General features: G+C 42.8%; 1 protein-coding gene across 1 annotated transcript; it reads left to right on the top strand.

The window, feature by feature from the left end:
* The first annotated feature begins 7,148 nt into the window (after positions 1-7,148).
* On the top strand, positions 7,149-23,397 carry si:ch211-286o17.1 (hematopoietic progenitor cell antigen CD34). The gene is made up of 8 exons (XM_061070396.1): positions 7,149-7,257; positions 16,941-17,036; positions 17,465-17,709; positions 18,458-18,550; positions 20,189-20,309; positions 20,809-20,861; positions 21,702-21,851; positions 23,112-23,397. The coding sequence occupies exons 1-8, from the start codon at positions 7,173-7,175 to the stop codon at positions 23,292-23,294; spliced, it is 1,026 nt and encodes a 341-aa protein (XP_060926379.1). The 5' UTR covers positions 7,149-7,172; the 3' UTR covers positions 23,295-23,397.
* Positions 23,398-23,719: the final 322 nt, after the last annotated feature.

The raw sequence follows: 23,719 nt of genomic DNA on the forward strand, positions 1-23,719 counted from the left end.
GTGATTTTGTGTTATACAATCAAAACTGAATGAATTTGGTGTCTGACAAAGACGTGTCAGCTACAGTCAGTGGTCATGTCTTTTTTAAGCTTGTCTGTTGTTGTGCAGGATTGTGTGACTTGCATTCTGCACACACAGTAAAAACATACATTTCCTTCTGAGAACTAAATTCCTTCTTTTTATGGGTTGTGGTTATTTTCGTCTTGGGGGGAAATCCAGTGATCACTGACATACAGACACAGATGTGTCATACTGGAGTTCCTGTCTATGATGGACACGCCCACTACTGCACAATGAAGCTCTAAATTATTTTTAGCAGAGCTGGAACGCAGGTTTGAGGCTGTTGAGGTCTGCAGGCATCAATCTGCTGCTGCTTTCATCTAATGCATCTTGGATTATAAGAACACACACACAATTAAACAGGCACTGGTATATTTGTTCTTGCCAAAAACAGCTGCCCCCCAAAAAATACCTGATGACCGTTTTGACCAAACCCTGAATGGCCACAGCTCAGTCTCTAACAGCATCTTTCACAATCCCTCCAATGAGCTCATCCATGACGGAATTTTATATCACTAATTAACTGCAGTGATTTGTCCACTAGCAACGACATGGTCATTGATTTCAATTCCAACCGAATGTTCAGTATAAATCAATAAATTATGGTTTTCATCATCTACTGGAGAAGCAAGTGTCCAGTAGGTCGATCTGGAAAGCACCGAAGTCTGGCAGTGCCATCTTGTGGTTAAAGTTATGATCACAGGCTGATGGACAGAGACAGAGCGACTATTATTCAATCACTCATTAACTAGCTGTTTACACCAGATTGACCAAAGTCTGGGACGAGAGCAGAAGATCATGAGAGGCTGCGAAAATGTGACGAGGGCAAAGGGTGAAGCATCGGAGACAAGAAGTGTCTGTTTCAGCTCCGTGGCCTGAGGGCCTGTGTGTGTGTTTGTGTGTGTGTGTGTGTGTGTGTGTGTGTGTGTGTGTGTGTGTGTGTGTGTGTGTGTGTGTGTGTGTGTGTGTGTGTGTGTGTGTGTGTGTGTGTGTCTAACATCTGCAGGGCTATGCAGCAATCCAAGGGGTCATGACTCCACCACTACATCCTGACACCGTGAAGAGAACCCACACAGGGACACGCCACTGATGCACATTTTGTTTTAGGAACAAGTGACTTCATTTGTCCAGCCCCCCCCTCCTTCCCGCCTAAAGGCACAAACCTTGCCCGGCCCGGCCCACAGAGGTAATGGTCCCCAGTTGCTGCAGTTTGAAATGAGATCTCCTCCCCCACCTTCCCTCTCTCCTGGAACCCCTGAATTCATTTTAAAACACGTTCCTTCCCACAGAGCCAATCTGTGAACTTTGTAGGAAATTACGCTTTCCATTTCCAAAAAGCTCCATAAACTGCACATTAGGAGCACGTCAGTGTTTATGTGGCTGTGTGTGTCCGCATGCGTTTGTTCAAATAAATGAACCACGATGAAATTAGGGAACCGCAATTAAACGAGGACAATGAAAAACACTGTTAATTTAACAGAGAGAATTGGTCGCGTGTTTCTTTTTCTCAGAAGCATGAACCTCTGAAGCTATGTTGTCAATTAGAAAAAAAGTGTGGCAAAGAAATTCTCTTCCCACAAAGGAGCGTCACATTGGAGAGGCACTGTTTTACAACTTCCTGTTCCCAACTCGTCCTGGGGCTCTTACAAATAATCCTCTGCCTGTGAAATCTTTCTCTCAGAGAAGATGAACACTGCTGTTACTGCAACATATATTAAAATGTTTTTTTTTTTTTTTTTTAATTACTCACTTTTAACTTGTGGTACAATAGGAAAATTGAAAAATAGACATATTAATACATATGTTACTTTTTACACACCGGATGAAAATAAATCAGAATAAAACAGATGACAATGTAAGGGAAGGGGTTCAGGGCCATATGGAGCAAATTTTTATTTATTCCAAATGCGGGTAAATCTAATATAAAAAGGCTGTTACTAATTGTTGAGAGGTTTCAAGGGCTTTCAGGTACTTGAGCCATTTTCAAACTACATCTACCCAACTGCTTATTAATTCTGAAGAGTTTCTCAAAGGCAGTGGAGAAAAAAACAAATCAAAAGATTTCCACTCTAACGATAATCTACAGACCAAACATAATTACCTTGAATCCAGACACAGGGAGGTTGCTTGGAGGACGTATAGATTAAGTACGTAAAGAATATCTTGGTCTGCTACAAACTTATATTTTCATGAATAGTGCAATGAGTTTTTGCAGTTTAAATAAACCTATTAAGAAAAGCCACTGTGCTTCATGAGATACCGAACTCATTACTTTATAGTTCAAGCTTTAAGTTGTATGTCTGAAACTTACAGAAAAAGGACAAATCTTCAAATAACACTCTTCTTCCATGCACCCTGGAAGTAGGTGATGTTTTTGCCAAACCTCTACTCTGATTCAAGAATATCATTCCTGACACATTCTGCTAATGAGCTCTCTGAGAACATTCTGCAATTTAAAGCAGCCAGTGATTCATCAGCCAAACCTCAGTGATCCTGGGGAGTCCAATTAACTGCTTAGAGTCCTATTACCGCAAAATAAGACTTATTGGATAAAGCGCCAGTGACCCTAAAACACATCCAAGAAGTGAAATTTATAGTCAGATTCCAGCCAGGCTTCAGGAAGCTCCTTCATCTGCACAGTTTGAAAAGTTATACTCCACAACTTTATTATTAATACACATTGAAGTCTTTTGGCCTGAGCGCTCAAGGTTGTAGATCCAGATAATTCTCCACTTTGATCGATTTGTTTCTACATATCTAGTCGCTAAAAGAAGATGGCAGTGTTGGACTTCTGTATCTTCACTGAACAGCTGGTTTTTCATATTCAATGAATGGAGATGAGGCCAATCAGATGGAAAATATGTAGGAAAACTGACTCGCTTGCAGAATTCTTCACTTCACTTGCTTTCAGACATGCAATGAACTCTGGATGTTTTCCTGATATTTTCTGGAGGGGTCTGCGTTTGGAGATGTCCAAGTCAGTGGATCCAGCCATTTTCCACAACTCCTCCTGCCAGACCCCAGAGTAAAATGTCCTTAAAATATATGAGTGACGCCATGTGATAATACAGCAGAAGAATGTGCAGAAAAATTGCATATACAACGAAGACAATGCAGAAAAAAACTGTAAGCTGTACACGTAAAAGACGAAGACGTCAACTTGTTAGAACAACGAGATGCAAGAGCCTTTGGGAGCTGACTATTTGCATTAATCATTCCAAAGCACAGGTAATAATACTTCCTCATGTTTTACAAGTTTCCCATCAGGAAGGTTTGTCCCCCATCATTTTACTACTGAATCCTGGTTTACTTAGATACCTTGAGCTGCTTTCAACTCTCACTGGGGACATTGCCATTGCATTATGGGTAGTGGTAGTAACTGTGGTGGTAAGTATCTGATGTGATGGTCATGTTGGTTTGAGACATTTAAATGGCTGCGCTGACTAATCAATGAATCAGATCCCTCCATCCCTCCTTTTCCAGGTAGCCTTCAGATCCAGTACAAATGCATCAAAGCTAGATGATATAAAAATATTTCGAAAAGAGGGCGGGGCTCAGCTTGTCTAGCCAATGCCTTTGGGAGCATCTACACATTTCAAAATGTGATCTGAAGAGACAAATCAGATGGAACACATACTCATCTGCACCTTTTTTTAAACTGGTTGAAATGCAAGCTGAGTAATAAATTAATAAATCTTTCCAAATTGTTCCTCAGCGAGAATACAGTGGGAGTCGTGTTTGTCCTCGAAGCTGAATGAAGTCAATAAGCTTTTGTGAGTTTACTGAGATCGGACCCAGGTGAGCATGTGTGGATGGATTTGGTGCTTTTACAAAAAGTATGTGTCACACAGAAAAGAAAAACAAATACAGAAGAAAAAGAGAAGAAAACGTGCATTCACACACAGAAATTGCATGTTCACAAAATGTTTGGCAACAGCTCTGGATTTTTGTGGTCTCTAAAACACAGGGTAAATCTAAAGGAGAAAGCACAAACTGCACATTGCGTCTCTTTTGATATTGACCCCAGTTGCCTATAGTCTTCTGGGACGCTCCATCATACAGTTCAGAAAGAAGAGTAACACAAATGGCCCGAGGTGTGGATGCACAATGCGTGGAAGTAAAAAGCACAACCGTCACATCTGGTTAAAACACACATGCAAGCTAAACCAAAACACACCCGGCTGTCACAGATAATCTATGGCAGAAGCAGATATATGGTAAATGCAATGTACTGTTACTGAAGAAACACCGCAGCAGCGAAAGGGGGAGGAGGGGCTTGCTTTTCAAACGCCATAAGTCGCAACAGATGTGCTGAACAGTGGATATACTATAAACAAATAAAGCTGTATGAAGCAAACGACTGTATGGGATCTACATCTCAGGACGCTGGTGGTGGAAATGCTTTGCAGATATGCTTTGTGTAAAGTCTTCAGAGAAATGCACTGGCTGTCTGCGTTGGTTTCCCACTGTGTGACCACAACATGCCGCCCTGCGACACTCTCTGAGCCACAGTCACGCAGAAGACAAATGGGAGATACATGGGGTGTCCAATGATTGAGGGTGAGGAGGGTGAGGAATGTGACTGGCAAACAAAAATGGATCCGTCACTGTTTGAATACAGTCAAACCAAAGACCAGAGCAGAGTTTAATGGACACAGAGATTATAACATGTTATTTTGCTGACACTTTTATCAAAAGCGACTTAAAATGAGTGTATTAAACATCTATGAGAGGCCATTTAGGAGTTCAGCATCTTGCCCAAGGACACTTCTGCATGCAGGTGAGGAAGACCGAGGATTGAACCCCTGACCTTTTATCCTTAAAAATCTGGATCTCTCAGCCTCTGATTTCTAAAATCGGTCTAATGTGATTTAACGATCCTTTGGACTTTTCAATCAATGCCAAGTATCGGTAGATACTGCCCACCCAGGTGATGACGACAGGATGTATGAATGCCTTTATTACGATGAAGAACCAAAACTAACTTGATCAAATGTTAAAACTTTAACAAAGACACAAACTTTGGTTGGGAGAGTGTGGTCTGGACTTTCAGGTATGAAACCCTCCTTTGTTTCATACAAGTGCAAATATCAAATTGATGGAAGTATGTTTCACGATCCAAGATTCTTTACTGCGTTGTCCTGCCGCAGAGAACAACACGACAAAATCACGAAACGATGAAACCCTTTTCTATAAATAAAATGTCTGAACACAAATGTGAAAATAAAAGATTACAGATCTGTGCAGGGAGGAAATAGTTCATGAAAAGTCACAGGGAGGAGAAGGGGGCTCGTCCTGCTGCCCCTTGATTGAGGGTAAAAGGTCTATTCTGACAGGAAGCTGTGATTCATTGGGACTCGAGTAACAGAAATACTTAACTAGCTAACGGCCTGATGAATGTTTGACTGGAGTGACATGGCGGCTGCTGTCCAGCTGTGCCCGCGCTATAACGGGCACAGTGCTGCTCTTTCTCTTGGGGTTTCCAGCAAAGCTCATCTCGAGTCACAGTCAGGGGCCAATTGCCCCCCCCCCCCCCCCCCCCGCTGTTTGAGTTCAGTGTTTGATAGGGGTCCGGCAAGCAGAAACGGGGGGGAAACAGGGAGGAAATGGAGTGATTGGGGGGGAAGGACAGGGGGGGACTACAGGCACAACTGGTATCAAATTACAGGAGCGTTTTTCAAAGATTTGCGAGATGTCGCTGTGGTTGGGTTTACTTCTCTCCGCTCGCTGTTGTTCCTTTGTCTGAGAGGGTGGGGCTTTTATTTTTTAACAAGTCATTTAGCATACCTCCTCCAGTGGTTCCAGATGTGTGATCTGCACAGAGCATGAGAACCACAAGCCAAAGGGGCTAACAACCAGCTAACAAAAGTGAAGGCAAAGATCTTCACGGTTGAAGGGGGTAGTGGGGTAGTGGGGGGGTTGCTGGCTGCTTATAGGACTCTGTGGAGGTGTGAACAGTTTTTAAGCCGATCCTGTGGTGTCTTCACTCCTGGGAAGGTGGCTGTTGATTGATGGCCCTGGCAGAGAAGTGGGGGTTACTGGATTAAAACCATTAACATAACAGTGGGCCGCATCTTTGTTTTCTGGGTCTTATTATTCAGCTCTGTGGTCTATCTCCGTAAACCTATTAGGGAGCCCCGTGTCACAGCCCATTGTCAGATATCACCTTTTATTGTGAGGTGGATTACTGCCCCGGTCCAGACTGGGTTCACAGTTCAGGCAGACAGAGCGGAGCAATAAGGAATCAGAATCAGAATCAGAATCAGAATCAGAAGGTATTTATTGCCAAGTAGGTTTACACCTACCTGGAATTTGCTCTGGTTATTGGTGCATACAATGAACATTGAGACATAAAAACACAATAAATACACCACACATAAGAAAAACAATAATAATATTAAAAAAACAATATATATATTTACTCACTATTTACTTCCTAATTACTCACTTTTTCTAATATTTATAGAAGGTAGGATTATTTAGACATAAACATATCTATATTAAAATATATAAAAGATATAAAAAGTGAAGTAAAAAGTAAAATGCAAAATGCAGAAAGCAAAACAGTGAACAGTGTCAAATACACTGATGATCGCTTTCTGCAGTGTTATAACACACATACTGCAGTGGAGGATTTAAATATGGGAACTGCATATTTAATGTGTGAGTATAAACATGGAGAGGTATTTGAGGAACGCTGCACTAAGTTTTTCTCTTTCAAACACACAACATCCCACCAAGACTCCATTCTCCTCCCTCCCTCCCTCCCTCCCTCCCTCCCTTTGCCCTCTTCTTCTGGAGGGGTGGGGGCACAGAGGAAGGGTAAAGGAACCAGTGGAGGACTGGGTGTTGGGCTGGGCCTCAGTAAGGGAGAAGGGAGGCAGGGAGGGGTTTTGGGTGTGTGTGTGTGTGTGTGTGTGATTGGGAGGGGAGGGGGGGTGCTATATAAAAAACTGACAGAACACAAGTGGTGCTTTATCCACCCAGTCCCGCTCAGTGAAAGAGGAAACCCTAAACTACTCAGGCTCTCAACCAGCCCCAGCCCCTTTTCTTTCTTTCTTTCCCTCTCTTTTCACTCACACCCATCGGACGTGTGCACGCTCGGGAGTAGAATGGCATCATCATGGGCAAAGAGAAACCAGGAGCCCAGCAAGATGTTGGCGTTGGCGATGCTGCTCCTCGCCTCACTCCTAAACGGTGAGTTGTCAAAAATAAGATGGAAAAAGTTAAAAAGTAAAATAGTTTGAGAAAGATTGTAAGGCCATCTGCAGGGAGAGAGGGAGGGAGGGAGGGACAGGAGGGAGGGGTGGGGTTGGAGGAGTGTTTGTTTGAATGGTCTTTGAGTTTTAACCCTACAACCCTTTTACTCACTGGAATGCTTTCGTACACCATGTCTGCAATTAGAGCAAATCTATAGCATATGAGACCTTATATGTTTTGAAAAGGGTTTGACAAAGATGGTTTCATTTCCATATAGAGAAAAAAAAAAAGTCATGACTTTGCAGGATACTTTGGCAAACAAAGAAATCGATTTAGAGAGAAGGATTTCCCACATGGTGGAGGCACTGGGATGTTTTAAATGGTGATTTGAAGTTAGGATTCCTATTCTGAAGCATTTTTTGCCTTTTACTGTTCAGTTTTAAACCGTTTATGAGCTGCACGCCGCTGCTATGCTTGCTATTCCTTTGACCTAATTCCCATGATCATCGAGGACGTTGAGAAATGCGTGTGTTTATATTTAGCTGGTTGCAATGCGAGGCCAGAGGGAGCGTGAGAGGAGGGCGTGGAGTTTGATTGTTAATGTGCATCTGAAATGTGGTCGTGCTGATGTAAGTAGGTGCTTCAAGCATCGAGGAGGATTGATGTTTAACTGTGCCTAAAGACGACTTGGCTCATGCGGCTGAGATAAATATCAAAATAGAGAAAACAAAATAATCCAATTTATTTATCATCTAGAAGTAAAAGCCCTTATTATATTAAGAGATCAAGTGTAGAGATCATGTGGAGAAATAACAATATTTGTTATCCTCCTGTTGTCGTCTCATCCTTCAATAGAGGACAAGTCGTGATCTGATCCAATAAACGCAGCACATGTCCAACATGGAGCAGAGCATGAACTCGAGCTGTGCCCTCACTCCCAATGCCCTCTCTTGTGGCTGGAAATGAATGACTCAACTAATTTGCTTAATTCAAACCTCCTGTCTCCTTTGGGGGATACAGCTCATGGGAATGAGATCATCTTCAGTGAGAAGCAGCTACATCTGCTTTTCCGCAAAAAGAAAACTGCTTTGACTTCATTTCGAACTGTCGATTTCGAAACAAAACTTTTATTCTGCTCTTGACATGCACCAACATCTTAATGCTCCTGGAAAAATCACAGACAAACCAACTCAAAACATGTGACATGTGTGCTCGGGCCAAATGTGCATTTTCCTCAAAGACGATATTATCAGATATTATACAGATGGCAAAGAAAGAGGAATCCACAGGAGTCGACTCGATGATAAACCATCTGTCTCCGGAGTGAAGCAACAATCCCCTTTTTATGTTGGAATTTCGTGTCAGTTCTTGAGAGATGGAGCCGAGTTATGCAAGTACAGGAAAGATGAACTACTTCACTACGACGAGGTCAGAGCGGAATCGCAGATGGAGGCGAGCATCAGGAGATGATCAGAAACGCTGGGGGGGGGGGTCCCTGTAGAGACCATTTAGCAGACGTGAGCTGAAGCAGCGCAGTTAAATGAAGTATGCTCAGATTTCCTTTTGTTGTCAGTGACACAATTGGAATGTCTCTGGCACTCGAATGTCCCGGGTTAAATTTCGGAAAAACTCTACACTTAGAGACAATTTTCATAGTAGGGTTTTAAGCTGTGAAGTGGTTTTTCGGAGGCTCTCTAGTTAAGCAAGGAACCCGGCCCAGCCTTGCTGCCAATCCCAGAGCATGTAATTATGTAAATCGCTGTTTGTGTTGCACCCATTGAAGTACCAGCCGCTGAAGAAGAATTACAGAAGCAACAGAGAGCTCGGTTCTCCTCTGAGAACAAGTGGCACCGACTGAGCCAAGTCAGGACCCCGAGTCAAGTGAGGCAGCAGTGGCAAGACATCTAGAAGAAAACACACTCACACACACTAACACACATCTAAGATTTAATATCCTTTCATCCTGATATGAAAAAGCTGTTTTCTCCATCAGGTCTTAGCATATTTTAGATCAATAATAGCAGGTATACACAGGTTTTCTTTGTATACTTGAGTAAACCTGCTAAGAAAAAGTGATTGTCTCCTTCCTCATTGCGAGTCAACACCACGAGTCTGCCGGAAATTGAGAAGCTCTCTCACCTTGCTGTCTGGCCGTTGTTGCATTTTGCGTGACACAAAGAGAACTATTGCTGTTCCTGAGGTGTAAAAAAAAAATTAAAGCACAGAAATGTTTGTGGCTATTCACTCCCCAACGCCCATAAGTTCAATGTGAGCTCATCAGCGTGAAGTCTGCCGAAACACAGAAGAAAAAAAAATCAGGATGTTCGCCCAGGTCTTATGTTTCAGTTCCAATCGGAGCTGGTGCAGATTAAAACCTGTGTCTTCTGCAGAGTAATTTGACCCAGGAGTGAATGCCGATTGCATCTATTCCCATTCCAGACTAAAGCCAGATGTCAGTCTTAATGGCCTATTATGGCTGTTTTTCAATACCACCCCTGGATATGTGTGCAAGCAATTACTCTGCTAGATTTTTTGGAGAGATATTGCGCTTCTCAAATTCTCTCTGGACAAAATCAATGTTGAGCCTCGGAGCTATTGATGTCCAGATATGACTCACTCTGCAACAGGATCCTCTCACGCTCTACCTGCACACACTCAGAGCAGACAGGCTCATTCGAGGTAATGCATCGCAACTGCAGTGGTCAATTGTGTGTGTGTGTGTGTGTGTGTGTGTGAGTGTGTGTGTGTTGAGGCTGGGGGAGGGTTGTGGGTGGGTGGTGATATAATGCTGCCAAATGAAAGCAGATGTCATGTTTCCTGAATGTGGTCCTGGTAACAGGCAGCCAACTCTCGATAAGAAGCCGCTGAGGCCTCCGGGTGGGGTTAGGTGAGCGGCGCAGCTGGGCAGCGGAGGTGGAGTGAGCCCGGCTTCGTGGGCCTTGATTGAAACCATGAGAGCGAGTTGATTTTCTGCCAGGAGAGGAGAATAGCCAAGGTTCTGCTATTAATCGCTGTGACAGGAACGGGAGGAGTGGACTGGAGTGGGGGGGTGCAGGGTGTGTGTGTGGATGGGGGGGTGAGGGTCACCATAGTGGGGTCAGCGGTCTGTTGTTTCAAAGAGGGTAGAGTTGCAGAGCATGTTTAACCCTAAGGGACGGGGGTTTCCATGTCACATTCCTCTGCACACGCTTTGCTCATACAAAATTCAGATTCTTCAAGGGCAGCAGGATATTAAATAATGAAGACGGACTTATTAAGAGAATAACAGCGGATGAAGAGTGTTTTCATTCATGCAAAATACTGTTTTAAAAAGCCAACAAGAGGTCAATGCTTATTAACCAAAATAACAAGAAACATGTTTATTTTTTAGAAAATTCAAAATATTAACGCATGACTAATCTTTAAGAGGTGAATCTGAAAGAGAGTGAATCCAATCTCCCAATCAATTATCATTAGTTTCTCCACGTTCCTATAGTACTCAGATCTCAGTTCAGATCCTGGCCAAGGTTGATAAACTTTCAATGAAAAGATATCACAGAGCCTCAATGTCTCCGCCCGCTATTCAACTTTCAGAATCCTAGTTGGGGTGAGCGGGTGAGGGAAGGGTGGGGTTGTCGGGGGTATGCTCTTGAATCATATTTCTATCCAGCTGATGCCGGAGTGATGACAGGACACAGATACTATGAATATCTGTACCCGAGTTTGGCCAGAGAATAAAGACAAATCCTTTTAATGGCAGTAAAATTAGGCATTTCTCCAAATTTCCTGCAGTTTAACATCGTTCACACACCCTACATTAAGTGTATGTATTGTGTTACACTATATAGATGACACATCCACACTTTACCAGTTACATTCGGATCAGTCAGGCCTCTGGAATGCATTTATATATATATATCCTGTAGATTAAAGTGCAAGGAATATTTCCAGGAATATGTATGTACTTTTAAACCCTGATAGAAAAGGGGAGGGTGTTGTGTCTCGAGTGTTTATAGAAGCTGTCTTGGCTGAACAGACTCTCACACACTCAGTCAGAGCAGTTAAGACATCTCAAAGAAAAAATGAGTTGTGGCACTGGTCAAAGCTGCCGACTCAATTTGTGCAGTCTAAGATAAACGAGTGTCTCGGTTCTAAGAAAACAATATATAATATGGTAACTGGCGAGGAGGGTGCTAGCAGGAACTCAGGCGTTGGGAGTTTGTCATGGTGGTCCTCAAACTTTTCAGACCATTATCACCTCTTCATGCCTTATTACACGGTGCAGGGTTTTTCTCAACCGAAGCAGAGAGAGTCCAGGGGCTTTGGGGACACAGGAGTTCTCTGGAGGCCAGAGCTACAGGAGTGTCCAAACCTATTGAAAACATAATTTCCCCACACATAGCAGCTTCCCAACATTCACTACATCTCTCTACAACAACTTTGAAAATGTCAACTTGGAAAGACAATGAGATATGAGAGCTTTTTACGAGTCGGGCTGACGTCAGTGTCAATGTGCTGTAAACAAACATGTTTTCCATTGCGGGATTCTTACGTCATGTCCTCCCTGGCTCACCCTGGGACTCCAAGCACACCCTTCATATGAGACATTTTTATGTTGTCGTGAATGCATCAAATCCAGACAATCTCCTGCTGCTTTCCTCATAAGTAAATGACAAAATCCCAAAAAATCCCTGGATCCAATTTTCCATATCTGACGTATCTGAAGTGTCTGAACACAGCTACAAAGACAGAACGGTGCATTGGCTGCATTTAGATGTGGGTGAATGATACTGTGAAGATTTTATATGAAACTATTTCCATCTGTTTGAGAAACTGGAACAAATTCTTACTCAGTAAGGACTTTTTAGGCATAAAGTCATTGAGAGAGACCCAAGAAGAACAAATGCAAAATCACGTGGAACTTATGTATATTAAGCCTCTAGGTATACAAGCCTGAGGGATTTGAGAGCGACAAAGCTCTCTTGAGCCAGGGGAGAGATATTAGCTGTTACAAATTTACTCATGGTATGTTGTTTTATGTCCCGCTACATGGTGTGGGAGGTGCCAGGGTCTGCATCTCACCTCCAGAGATGCCTGGGATTAGCTGTGCGTGACTTGGAGAGGGCGAGCAGGCAGAAAGCGTATGCAGGGAGGAGCCTTGCCACATTCCTCCATCCGGAGTCCCAAGAGATGGAGGGGGGTGCAGGGTGGAGCCTTTCCAGACCATGGCCGTCACTCAGAGCAATCTGGTGGGAAAATCTCCTCCAGAGCAATGGAGTCAAGTCCCATGCTGTAGAACACATGGACTCAGGGCCGATTAGGATGACTGGGTTTGTTATGTTTGTGCAACAATTGAAAGACAAGCGACCGATGAGTAATATCTTTCTCATAATCTTAAACAATACGCAAAAGGAAGGGGGGGAAGTCTGGTTGGATTGTTATATGTGAGGCTCAAGGGTTGTAGATGTCTCAGACCTTTATTAGTCATGTACAGTGCAAGAGTTCAGTAAAATAAGGGATAATTTCCGACTTTGGCCCCTGTTGACGGATTGAGTTCAGAGCAGAGGGCAGCGAGACAGAGACGGGTTCAGAGGTCAAACTGTGGGGAAGTGTGCTGACCTCACGTAGGGAGCAGGGCTGGAGACAAAAGTATTAATTACAGCTAGACCACCCTCGACTCCCCATTGAACGCTGACTTTACGCTTTTTAAAACCCTTTTAAAGACTTTAAAACCCATCACTATTGCCATGTCTATGCCCTCCACAGAGGTCTGAAGCTACATTTTAGTCCAGATAAGCAGAAAACAAGAAGCACCCAGATTTGCTTCCTTGTAGGTTCTTCTCAATGGAGCACTCATCACACAGAAACTAAAAATATATAGGTATAAAGACACTTCCACTTCCTCCTTGGTCCAAGCTCTTATTTCTCACTATTGGTTTTGGTTCAGTATTTTCTGCAGATAAACAACCTGCTGCAGAGAAGAGAATCTGCCTCCTGATTACACACATGCTCGGTGTTTGTGAATGGTCACGTGATACGCGTTGCCAGGTGTGTTGGTATAGGGGGGGATTATTACTGAAAAAAAGCTTGTGATTTTAGTTTTAAAAACGAAAACATTAAATGCCGTCTCTGGTGTTGGTCCTAAATGGAGAGATTTCCTTCCATCTGGAATCTGGTTTGTCAGGACACTTTGTGTGAAAGGACTGATGTCAGGTCAGATGTCTGGTTAGACTTCACTGGCTGTGTTGAAGCTGATGAAGCTCAACAAGCAGGTGGAAATGTAGCAGGCAACTTTGAAAAGTGTGCTTGAAGTGCTATGACATCATTAGCACAAGATAGTTAACCTTACTTGCCTTCGATTTAAAATCCACAATTATCCCTCAAACTAAAAATATGTGCTGTATCAACACGGAAACTGCTTTTAAATATGGACAGAGCTACTCTGGCTGTGAAGGAAATTAGCTTCCAGTAAATCACCACCACATCCCTCCAAGACTTCATCAGAGCCCGACCTACACTCCAAACTAAACACACTCATCAGCTTCAGCAGGAGAAACCCACTGACAGGTTTTACCTCCCAGTTGGCTACAACTCACCCGATGACAGAAAGTGATCGCAGAGCAGAAACGACACATTTTAGCCTCTGCACTCAGGCACTCTGGCACTCCTGTGCGTCACATTTGTATGAGGAACCATGATTTAAGCCTGAGCTTCTCACCCATTCTGTACCTCATCCTTTTCCGGTAAAGTAAGCAAACAGACCACCCCAGAGAAGGTGGAGGGATGGCAGCTGGAGGCAGGGGAAGGAGTCGTGCATACTGGACTTACAAGGTTAGGCAGCCCTTGACCTGCTGCTGCTCCACGCCCACAGTAATGCTTCTCACAGTAAACTACAGACACCAGGAATACCGAGATAAGGCTCTAAATTTGGCTTCATCCTGGCTCCGTGGTGAAACTTGAGCATGTGAGCTTTTATAATAGATTCGACATGGCGGCAGAAATCGCAAAAACAGCCCGGAGGTCAGCTACTGTGATCTTCCTCCTTCAATTTAAATCTCCACAGGGTGCAGAAGATACTGGTTGACGGACAGCTGCGAGGCACAGTTGCTAAACACACTGGAAGACCTCCTTGGAGATTACAGCCTCCATCTATCAGTTCACAGACAGACACACACACACACACATAGCGTTTATTCAACACTTGTGGCACTTGTCTGTAACAATGATTTATTTGAGGAAGTCTCTGGAATAGTGTCACAGTGCCACCATTGTGTGAACATACAGGCCTCATGTGTGGAAACATCAAGTATTGGCGGGAAATCGGTGAGACCACATGGAGACGAGAGTGGAGCAGAGGAGCAGAACAGCTCATTCTGTAATTTTAACAGAAATCATTGAAATGGATTTTGACTGAATCACTTGAAAGAACTAGACCCTTAGAAAAACAAGGTTATTGATCCAGGAGCAGGTCACCTCTGGTGGAAGCTGCTTTCAGACCAGATCTATGGCCTGTGAATAATGAAGCAGTTGTATCAGGAGCAGACATCTTTTAGGATTTTTGCCTATATATATGACATAGCTATTAAAATATAAAGACAAAACAACAATTTAAAGGAGTGAAAAACAGAATGAGATTGAAAGATAACATAATGGGGACTGAAGCATATCTTTGCAGTCTTATACTTGAATGTATAACTTGTTATTACAGTTAAACTGTTTTTTAAAACACTAACTCAAACAAATATTAACTACAGATGTACAGAAGTTTTCAGATTTTGTAACAAATGTCAGAAAGGCCAGTTAATAATTTTAGAACATAGGAAAAGATGGTGAATTTCCTACGTATGTTTGAAGATCTTTCGCTTTTCAACTGCTAGTAGATGTTAGCCACCACGAGTGGATAAATGGCGACCGGTGAGGAATTTGAAAGTGAGAGAGGGAGAAGTAATGAGATCTGCAGAGGTATGGCAGTATGGAAATGTTTTGACTATGAGGTATCGCGTTAGAGTCTGGGAGATATGGGTGAACAGAATGAATTCTAGGTATTCAGGGTCGACTCTGGATACCACGCTTGCAATGTGACCTCAGTAATAACGATCTGTGGCTCATTCGCTCAGTGCCTGTAGGGCGTGGTGGCATATTTTTTGAATTAGCACAAAGAAATCAGACATACCCTGAAAGTTATTTCAACATTTTACAGCTGACTACAAATATCTAATCAACATTTTGATTTAGCGTCTAGAATTTCTCAAGGACTCCAAGAAGTCACATAGCTCCCTGAAAATGGAATAATAGCCTATTACATAAATCAAAACATTTGGAAAATGTGATGTTTTAAATGGCATCATCACCTGAAACCTCTCAGTTGCACATTGAGAGGATTAATCAAATATCATTCCACTGAAACATATTTCAGAAACATTTTTATGGCCCAGCTAACGTGAGTCACTAGACTAGCAAGATTTAATTTCAAAGTAAATTATTTCATGACGTGATGCATGAATCTGAGAGCATCTGTTATCTACTGCAATAGGATCTATTTAAGATGTATTACCCTCCACTGCAGCGGGGGCCTCTAGGGACACAAAGATATATTACAGTGAACACTCAGGAGACTCTACCACTATATGAGTTCATGCATTAGGGTAATAACTGACATTAGGAAAGCAAAGTGGTGAAAAGTGCACACTATCTGAGCTATGAGCTACAACCTCACATTACAAATATGTCGCGCCTGTAGAGGACTAATGAGTTGATGTGGTGGAAGACGTCACGCTGTACTTAAGAATTTGGTTCTGACGACTGGTCGTTTGTCTTTGCTGAGATGCCACAGATCCCATGAGAATCTGGTGCTGCGTACAAACCCTTATTTGCCTCAGAGAGGTGATGAATTAAAACTAAAGCTAAACACGAAATGGAAAAACGTTCCTCTCAATCGTCAGCAGAGAATCGCTCAATCCAGAGAAAGTAGAACTCAACAACAGACATTCATCTTTTCTTTGTGACAGATTATCCACTTTGGTGAATGTGAACTTGTTGAGTGCAGTTTGCGAACGTCACTAAATAAAATAAATCCTTGTCTTGTTCTGTATTGGTATTGTACTGTGTTAATTTTCTGTGAAAGTCAAAAACAGAGGAAGCCCGACAGGGTGTTTTTAATACCAGTAAGGTTACTGGGTTATGGCAAAATGGCAAAATGACATCCAAGCCTTTAAAAACCACACAGAACCCTTTTGCTTTGATTGACAGTGAACCAGTCTATCAGGTTTAAACTGCACCACTCGGGTCCAGGGCTCGTTTTAAGAATAAGAAAAAACGTTGGCACACGTCCATGATGGAGCTCACAGCATGTTTGTCATGAGCCAACTGGTTTCCCTGAGAGACTCATAGCAATCAACCCAGTGGGAGTGAGCAGGAGGTCAGAGCTTTGGGCTGGTTTCAAATCTTGAATTAAGGGATGATTTATTTGCTCAGAGTGTGCTGAGAGATTAATTCAACCAAACGTGTGATAAATTATTTACAGTTCCGCAAAGTTGAGACTCAATGATTTAAGGACGGATTGTGACAGTTGTTGAAACGTCTTACTGGAAACACAAATTCAATTTGGAGGATCATTTGAGCAGAGATAATAAAATACCAATTCAATCATGCATCTGTTTTTTTCAAACAAAGTGACATTGGGCTTTATTCTGATTTTACAGGAGGAGTCATGGCACAGGATGAGGAAATCGTCGCGGCAATAGCCCCATCTCTGGAGGCACCGGTACGAGGAGATATGATTCCAGAGGCAACTACAGGTAAGAAACACAAACCAGCAAAACCATTCAGCCAATCATGCAATACTACTGTACCGCATAAGCATGGTCCAGCTTATCAACTTTTAAATTCAAAACAAGGCCGTGGGTTGCATGAATGTTCGGTGCCAAGTCAAAGGATTGTGTGGGATTTAGGAGGATCTATTGGCAAGAATATCCCAGAACTGGCAAACCAAACATTGGCTCCGGAGAGTTTGTTTTAATTTACCTGAAGGTCACTGTTGTTTCTCCAAGTTGCTTGAATTGGGATAGTTGAGGTCGGGCAGTGGGCGATACCCTGAAAACACAGCCCACCCATGTGTCCGTATCACCCTTGAAACCAAACTTCCAAATACAGAAAGAAAAACACGTGAATAATAAGACCGTCTTCTTTAAACAAACTAAAAACCGAAGTTAAATCATTTTTTCAGAGCCAGAAGATCCACAGGTCATGGTTTTCCCTACACCGGGACCTATACAGCCGACTGAAAAGACCACAGCCGCTACAGACGAGGCAGGAGACACTGTGAACAGCAGCCCAGCGGCTTCAGAGGAGGCGGCTGGTGAGGGAACTCAGACCACTGCTGAGGCACAGACCGACAAACCTAAGGCCGAGGTCGCAGATACCCAAGCTCCTATGCCATCTAGAGGTGATGGCCCCGGAAACGTTCCAGGGGTAAGATACAACTGACTTTCACATCAAGCTGCCTGCAGACAAGCATTGAACTGCTGGTATTATCCTAACATTTTCCAGAAGGGTTTAATGTGAGATCACAAATGTCGAATTCAGTTGCTCCCAATATTCTCCTGAACTGAGAATATAGACTGATTTGAAAAGCAGAGCTCAGTTTAAAAAACAAAACAATGAAATACATGTAATATTATATCATTTATATTTAATATTCAGTACCATTTAATACACCAGTTATGTATGTTGAGACGCATCCTTTTGTGCATCGTGACTTGATAGAATTTGCAAATGATTGTTCTTCAAGTAGAATCAAAGCTGCCTTGTTTTGCAAAAGGACATTAATGATGCATTTTCATACGATTCAGAACCGTTTCTTTGGTCTTGTTTACAAATGTGCCTTCAGCCGAAATTGGACACAAATTTGCATTGTATGAATAATTGAATAAATGAGCTTTCTGACTTTGTTTAGTTTTTCTGAGATGGTTAGAGGAGTTCTTTGTTAATCTGCGTGTGCTGTGCTGCAGGCAAATATTTAGGTTTCCTCTTTGATGGTTTTGAATCAAATTAAAACTACCAAATAAAAGAAAATGTGGAAGAGGTTAGGTAATGGGATTCAAATTTCCACCAAATGGCATTATAATTTCTACAATTCAGTCAGTGGTGTAGTACAGCTGCCATGAGCTGAATTGGCGAGGCTTAATGGGATAATTACAGTTTTTGTTTCTCTCTGCAGCAGGCGCCAAATGATGATGTTGTGTGTGTCACCAAAGAGGCCGTGCAGAACAAAAACGCTGTCAGTCTGAAACTCAAGGCCTCCTCCAACTGTGTAAGTGTAATAAACATCCCCTACTGTCTGTTACATACAGTATATCTGCTTATGTGTGTTTATACTGTAGATTGGGATGTTTGCTTAGCATGTAGCTGAAGTAAATAAAGACTGGAGCTGCTTCACTGCTGCTGCACAAATATTGATGCACATGCATAAAAACCCTCAAACTATGCTAGAAGTGAAACAGTCCTTGTTTCGATGCCCCTCGTCCATCCTTGTTAATGTCTCCCTCTTACATGAGAAGGAAAATCCAACAGAATCCCTGTATCGTTCATCTAAGCCATAGACTGAGCTGCAAGGGCAGAAGGGGGGAGCATGATGGGTGGGCCCACTGCTGCTGTGAGAATGTGTAATGTATAGAGGCCTGGAGCAGAAGCGTGGGTGTGTGGGTGGGTGAGCGTGATTGTGTTTAGAAATATAAATTCCTCAGTCTCCCCCTGATAGCAGCTTTGAGGTCTGTAGACATCACAGCCTCTACGTGGAGGCCTGAACCCACTAGATGTGATTTTCAACTTCTCATAACCTGAGAATCAAATCCATTATTCAACATTTAAACAATGCATAAACAGCTACAAGCAGCAGAATGTGCATCAGGGGGTTGTGTACTCATCAACTGTCCACAACAAGCCCAGAAGTATCACACATTTCAGCTGGGTTGTTTTCCACTCATGTTTCCTAAAGAACTCCCAGGCTCTATCCAATCCAATATTAAGCCATTTTTAAACCAAAACTATTTAAATATTTCTTACACACACTATGATACAAGGTCACATTGTTTAATGAGGAGGACACTGAGAAGGGTTAGATCAGTATCCTGCTCTTAGGCGGGTCAAGTTTTCAGACATGAACACCAAGAAAATGCTGAATGAGGGCTGACAAATAAAAAAGATCAAATGTCACTTTGGCTGAAAAAGCTCTTTATGTGATCTGTGCTTTTCTAAGACAAAGACTTCCAGACATAGGTGACACAGAGTCCTGCCCATAGCTAAACTCCTGAGCCGGTATCAAGAGTCTTCAGTGTGGCAGATTGGATCAGATTACATCGGGGAAAAGGTCGCGCACACGACTGTGATATCCCTTACCGGATTCGAATTGAAGAAACAGAGGGAGAGAAGGGATTAGAGGACGAATGGAAGATTCAATACAACATTGAGGATTAACGGTGGAGTCAGTGAATCTGGGTAGCGAGTGCTGACATTTGAAAACAAATACACCCCTCCCTTCACTGCCCCTAAGAAGCCCCACCTCGCCCGCATTCACGCACGCAGTTTGCCAGGGTGCATCAAAAAGTTGGAATTAGGCACCCATAAACATTATCCTTATCTGTAGACAAAATACACCGTCTGTATTTGCACAAACTACATGTTTAACGACCAGAATAAGCTGTGAAAGTGAGTGTGTGTGTGTGCCCTTGAGGAAGCAGACACTGAGCCATGAGGAGACAGAGATGAGAAGAACTGTATTGAATTAATATGTTTTAACCCACTCTATCTTTATAGGGAGCTGATGATCAGAGGTTATCAATGAACATCACCTTGTGCAATGTGCAATACAGAATATGAAAAATGAAACCATTCACATTTTGAAAGGAAAATGCTTCAATACTAAATATCTCAAATTGTGTTCCACCTGCAGAAAGACACCAAACAGAAGATTGAAAGTGTTGTGCAGGAGCTGTGTGGTGAGGACTGTAAACTGGAGCTCTACCAGGAGGACAATTCCGATGAAATCCTTGTGTCTGGAAAATATGTGGAAGGTCAGTAACAGGCTTTCGTTAATTCAAGTGATTTCAAAAACACTGCTGACAAAAGCCTTCAGAGGATATTTTGTGTTTAGCTTCTTATGAATTCTACTGTAAGCTTTTCTAAATCACAACTTTAGATGCTACAAACTTTAAACTCTTCAATTCCCTTTGCTGGGAGTTATGGTGGAACTACAGGTACAGAACTAACAGTTCCACCACGTTGTCGGGCCATTTCTGTTCCCTGTCCAAAGTATCTTACGTAACAAAGCAACCAACTGCACAGTGGAAAATCTGTACGCAATTGCCTGGTGCATATGAACGGTCACATAATATTTATTTTCAGTTTCATTATGGATGAGGATTAATACTGCTATGGTGCTTAAACATTAAAACACCATTTCAAATAGATTTAGCCTCAGTTAAGTGGCATGATATAAGCAGAATGTACATCTGCACTCCTTTGAATAAAAACGATGTAATATAACAGGATATCTTTTGTTTTTTATTGCAGACGACATCGCAGGCATGGCCAACAAGTTCAACAATGACAACATCAAAGACAAGGTAAAGTTTCATATCTTAATGTAGAAATGCCCGACATGTATAGGTATATACATCATGTCCCTTCGATCATATTTTTAATCAGTATTTTTTTGTAGGATTTGTACCTTAAAATGTTTGTAATTGTCCTCCAAGTGCATTGTGGTTTGCATCTTTTCTACAACTAAAACATGGACCAAGCTGGTACCACTCACTCACACAAACAAAACACATGGTAAACCATTAAAGCACTAAGCATAATGAGGGTCCAATAAAAAAGGAAGATTACAGCAGCAAATAATATTCACTATAAAACCGACTCACAACCGAAGTGGAGGAGAAAATGCACCAGGCAGAAGAAAAACACTAACAAGGCTTCCAGCTGCCAGGCTCAGTTTAGTGTGACAAACAAAAAAACCACTAACAATCTTTCTGTCAGCTGCAAAACAATTCTTCAGTACCCTGGGAATAATCTGAGGTTATGGGTGTGCCGGTCACACCCGGCTTTCTTCTTCTGAGTTGCGTCTCTCTCCTTACCTCAGCACTGAATGACCTTATTAGAAAGTTAACGCTGTTTCATGCAGTGTCCTTCTTTATTACACACTCTGCTCACTCTAATGCTTTAAAGCAAAAGGAAATACCTTCAATTCTCTGGGTAAATCTCCGCCAACATAGGATGTTCTCACAGTTCTGATAGATAAGACAAAAGTAACCACATAATGACTTAGCACAGCTGCATTGAATTTCACGTCTTCATGTGTGTCACGTTCACGTTGTACTACAGTGTCTTCACTTGGTTGGGACAAACAAAAATGTGATCAAGTGATCAGTCCTGTAAATTTGTTGTCACTGTTTTGGTTGCAGGTCGACGTGGAGGAAGCTCTTCCTCGCTGGGGGAAGAACTCTAAGCTGGTCCTGGTTTCCCTGCTGCTGACTGGCCTGCTGCTTGCTGCTGTGCTGATGGCTGGTTATTACTTCAAGACCCACCGCAAGAGCTCCAAAGGAGTCCGCCTGGTGAGTAGGTTAGAGGAGGTGTGGGACGCTGTTAATGACTCATGTCAAAAAATCTGGGGTACTTAAAATGTCAGGGAACAGGAAAGTTAGGTTTAACACCATTTTTATCAGCTTGTTAAAGCCAAATTTGAAACATGCTCATGAGGTCAGCTATCAGAGCAAGGCCTGGCTACTTTCTTAGTTGTATGCTGGGTTAGCGGCCTAGGCGATGGTGGTAAAGCGGGTCATCCTCTTACCAGTAGTTTTATTCCCAGCTCCTCAAGTCTCAATGTCGAAGTGCCCTTGGGCAAGACACTAAAGCCCATGTTGTGCCAGCAGTATGAATGGGATGTGTGAGTGACAGAATGCGCTGTATAGACAGCACTGTATTAATAAAAGTTATCTGGAATGTAAAGCACACTGAACGGTCGTGAAGACTAGAAAAGTGCAATAAAAATTCAAGGTATTTTATCTTATTTGCCCTAAAGGCCAACATTTTCTTTTCCTCCAGTATTTCCCCCTTTAGTGCAACTCTGTGAGTAAAGTAAAGCATTAATGGTGATAAAGGTGCGATCACAGGTGAACAGCTCTGAGTGCGTGCACACTTGTTCAGATATATAACCCGAAAAAGAAAAACCTAAGTAGGGATGTAGCCTAAGATTCAGTTCACTGAAGAAAAAAAACACATATGGATTTGAGGTTAATGTTTTGTGATCCTTGGTCAATCCTAAATTAACTCCCGACTCGGGGAGGACGTGTTTGACTCCCCGTGTCCCACAATTCAAAGCAACATTTAATTCCTTGAAGCTGTTTACACTTCATCCCTCTGCCAGGGGTCTAAACTAAGATGTTTTTGTTTTTTGTTGCAAAGCTTATGTCGTCAGTTAAAGTGTTAACATGTAGGGACACACCCATTTTAATGAAGCAGCCGATAAGGTTTTGTCACGAGCATTAAATATGATCCACAAAGGCCTGGAATGACGAGAGCACCTCACCAATCATTTACCAAGCCACTTCTAAATAATTAACAGCTTGCTCACATGTTGTTGACCTCTCGACACAATTACCATCACTCATCTGAATGTGCACACAGCTGACACCCATAAACCTCACTGATGAAAAATGCATTAATTTACTTTTAGAAACTACTGACAAAAACAAATCCAGCGTCACGCACAGTTTCTTGCTTGTTTGATCATATTCAAACAGTAAATGTAAACTTGTTTGTGTTTCACCTGTAGGTTAAACTTCTCCTAATGCATCGTAATGTTCTCTCCTTAGGCCGAGTCTTTCCAGGTGGATGAGGAGAACCAGGCCAACACCCTGGTGTCCGTGGCCCCTCTGCCCCAGGAGCCCCTCGACAAGCCCACTCCCAACGGAGAGGCTGCACCTGAGAACGGGACCAGTCAGACCCCCACCACTAACGGACACTCCCAGACCCCGGTGGCCGACACGGAGATGTGAATCACGACACCCACAAGCCCCCCCTCATCGTCCTGTCCTACCAGTCACACACTGGGACACACCACCCACAAGCTCCTGTGCTGCCTCAGAGACTGTCCACACACTGAGACAAATCCAACATGAACCCACCCCACTAGATCCAGCCCCCCACACCCCACCCGTCCTCAACCTGTACCTCCCGAACGACCCTGAAAACAAAAACCATAAATGACAATGCCTGTAATGTGAAAACCACTGGCCCCTGCTGGTGTCAAGAGGAACCAACAGATGCTGTTTGGCACTGGTACTGATCCACAGGGCGCTGACTGGAACCTGTCGGCTGCCCTGACATCAGTCTGAAAGTAAACATTGCAGAATCAGTCAAGTCATGTCAAATACATGATGCTGAACCCTGATGAAGAAGCAGAACACGCTCAACTAGTTCA

The sequence above is a fragment of the Limanda limanda genome, chromosome 4, assembly GCF_963576545.1.
Source record: "Limanda limanda chromosome 4, fLimLim1.1, whole genome shotgun sequence".
In the NCBI taxonomy this organism is placed as follows: domain Eukaryota; kingdom Metazoa; phylum Chordata; class Actinopteri; order Pleuronectiformes; family Pleuronectidae; genus Limanda; species Limanda limanda.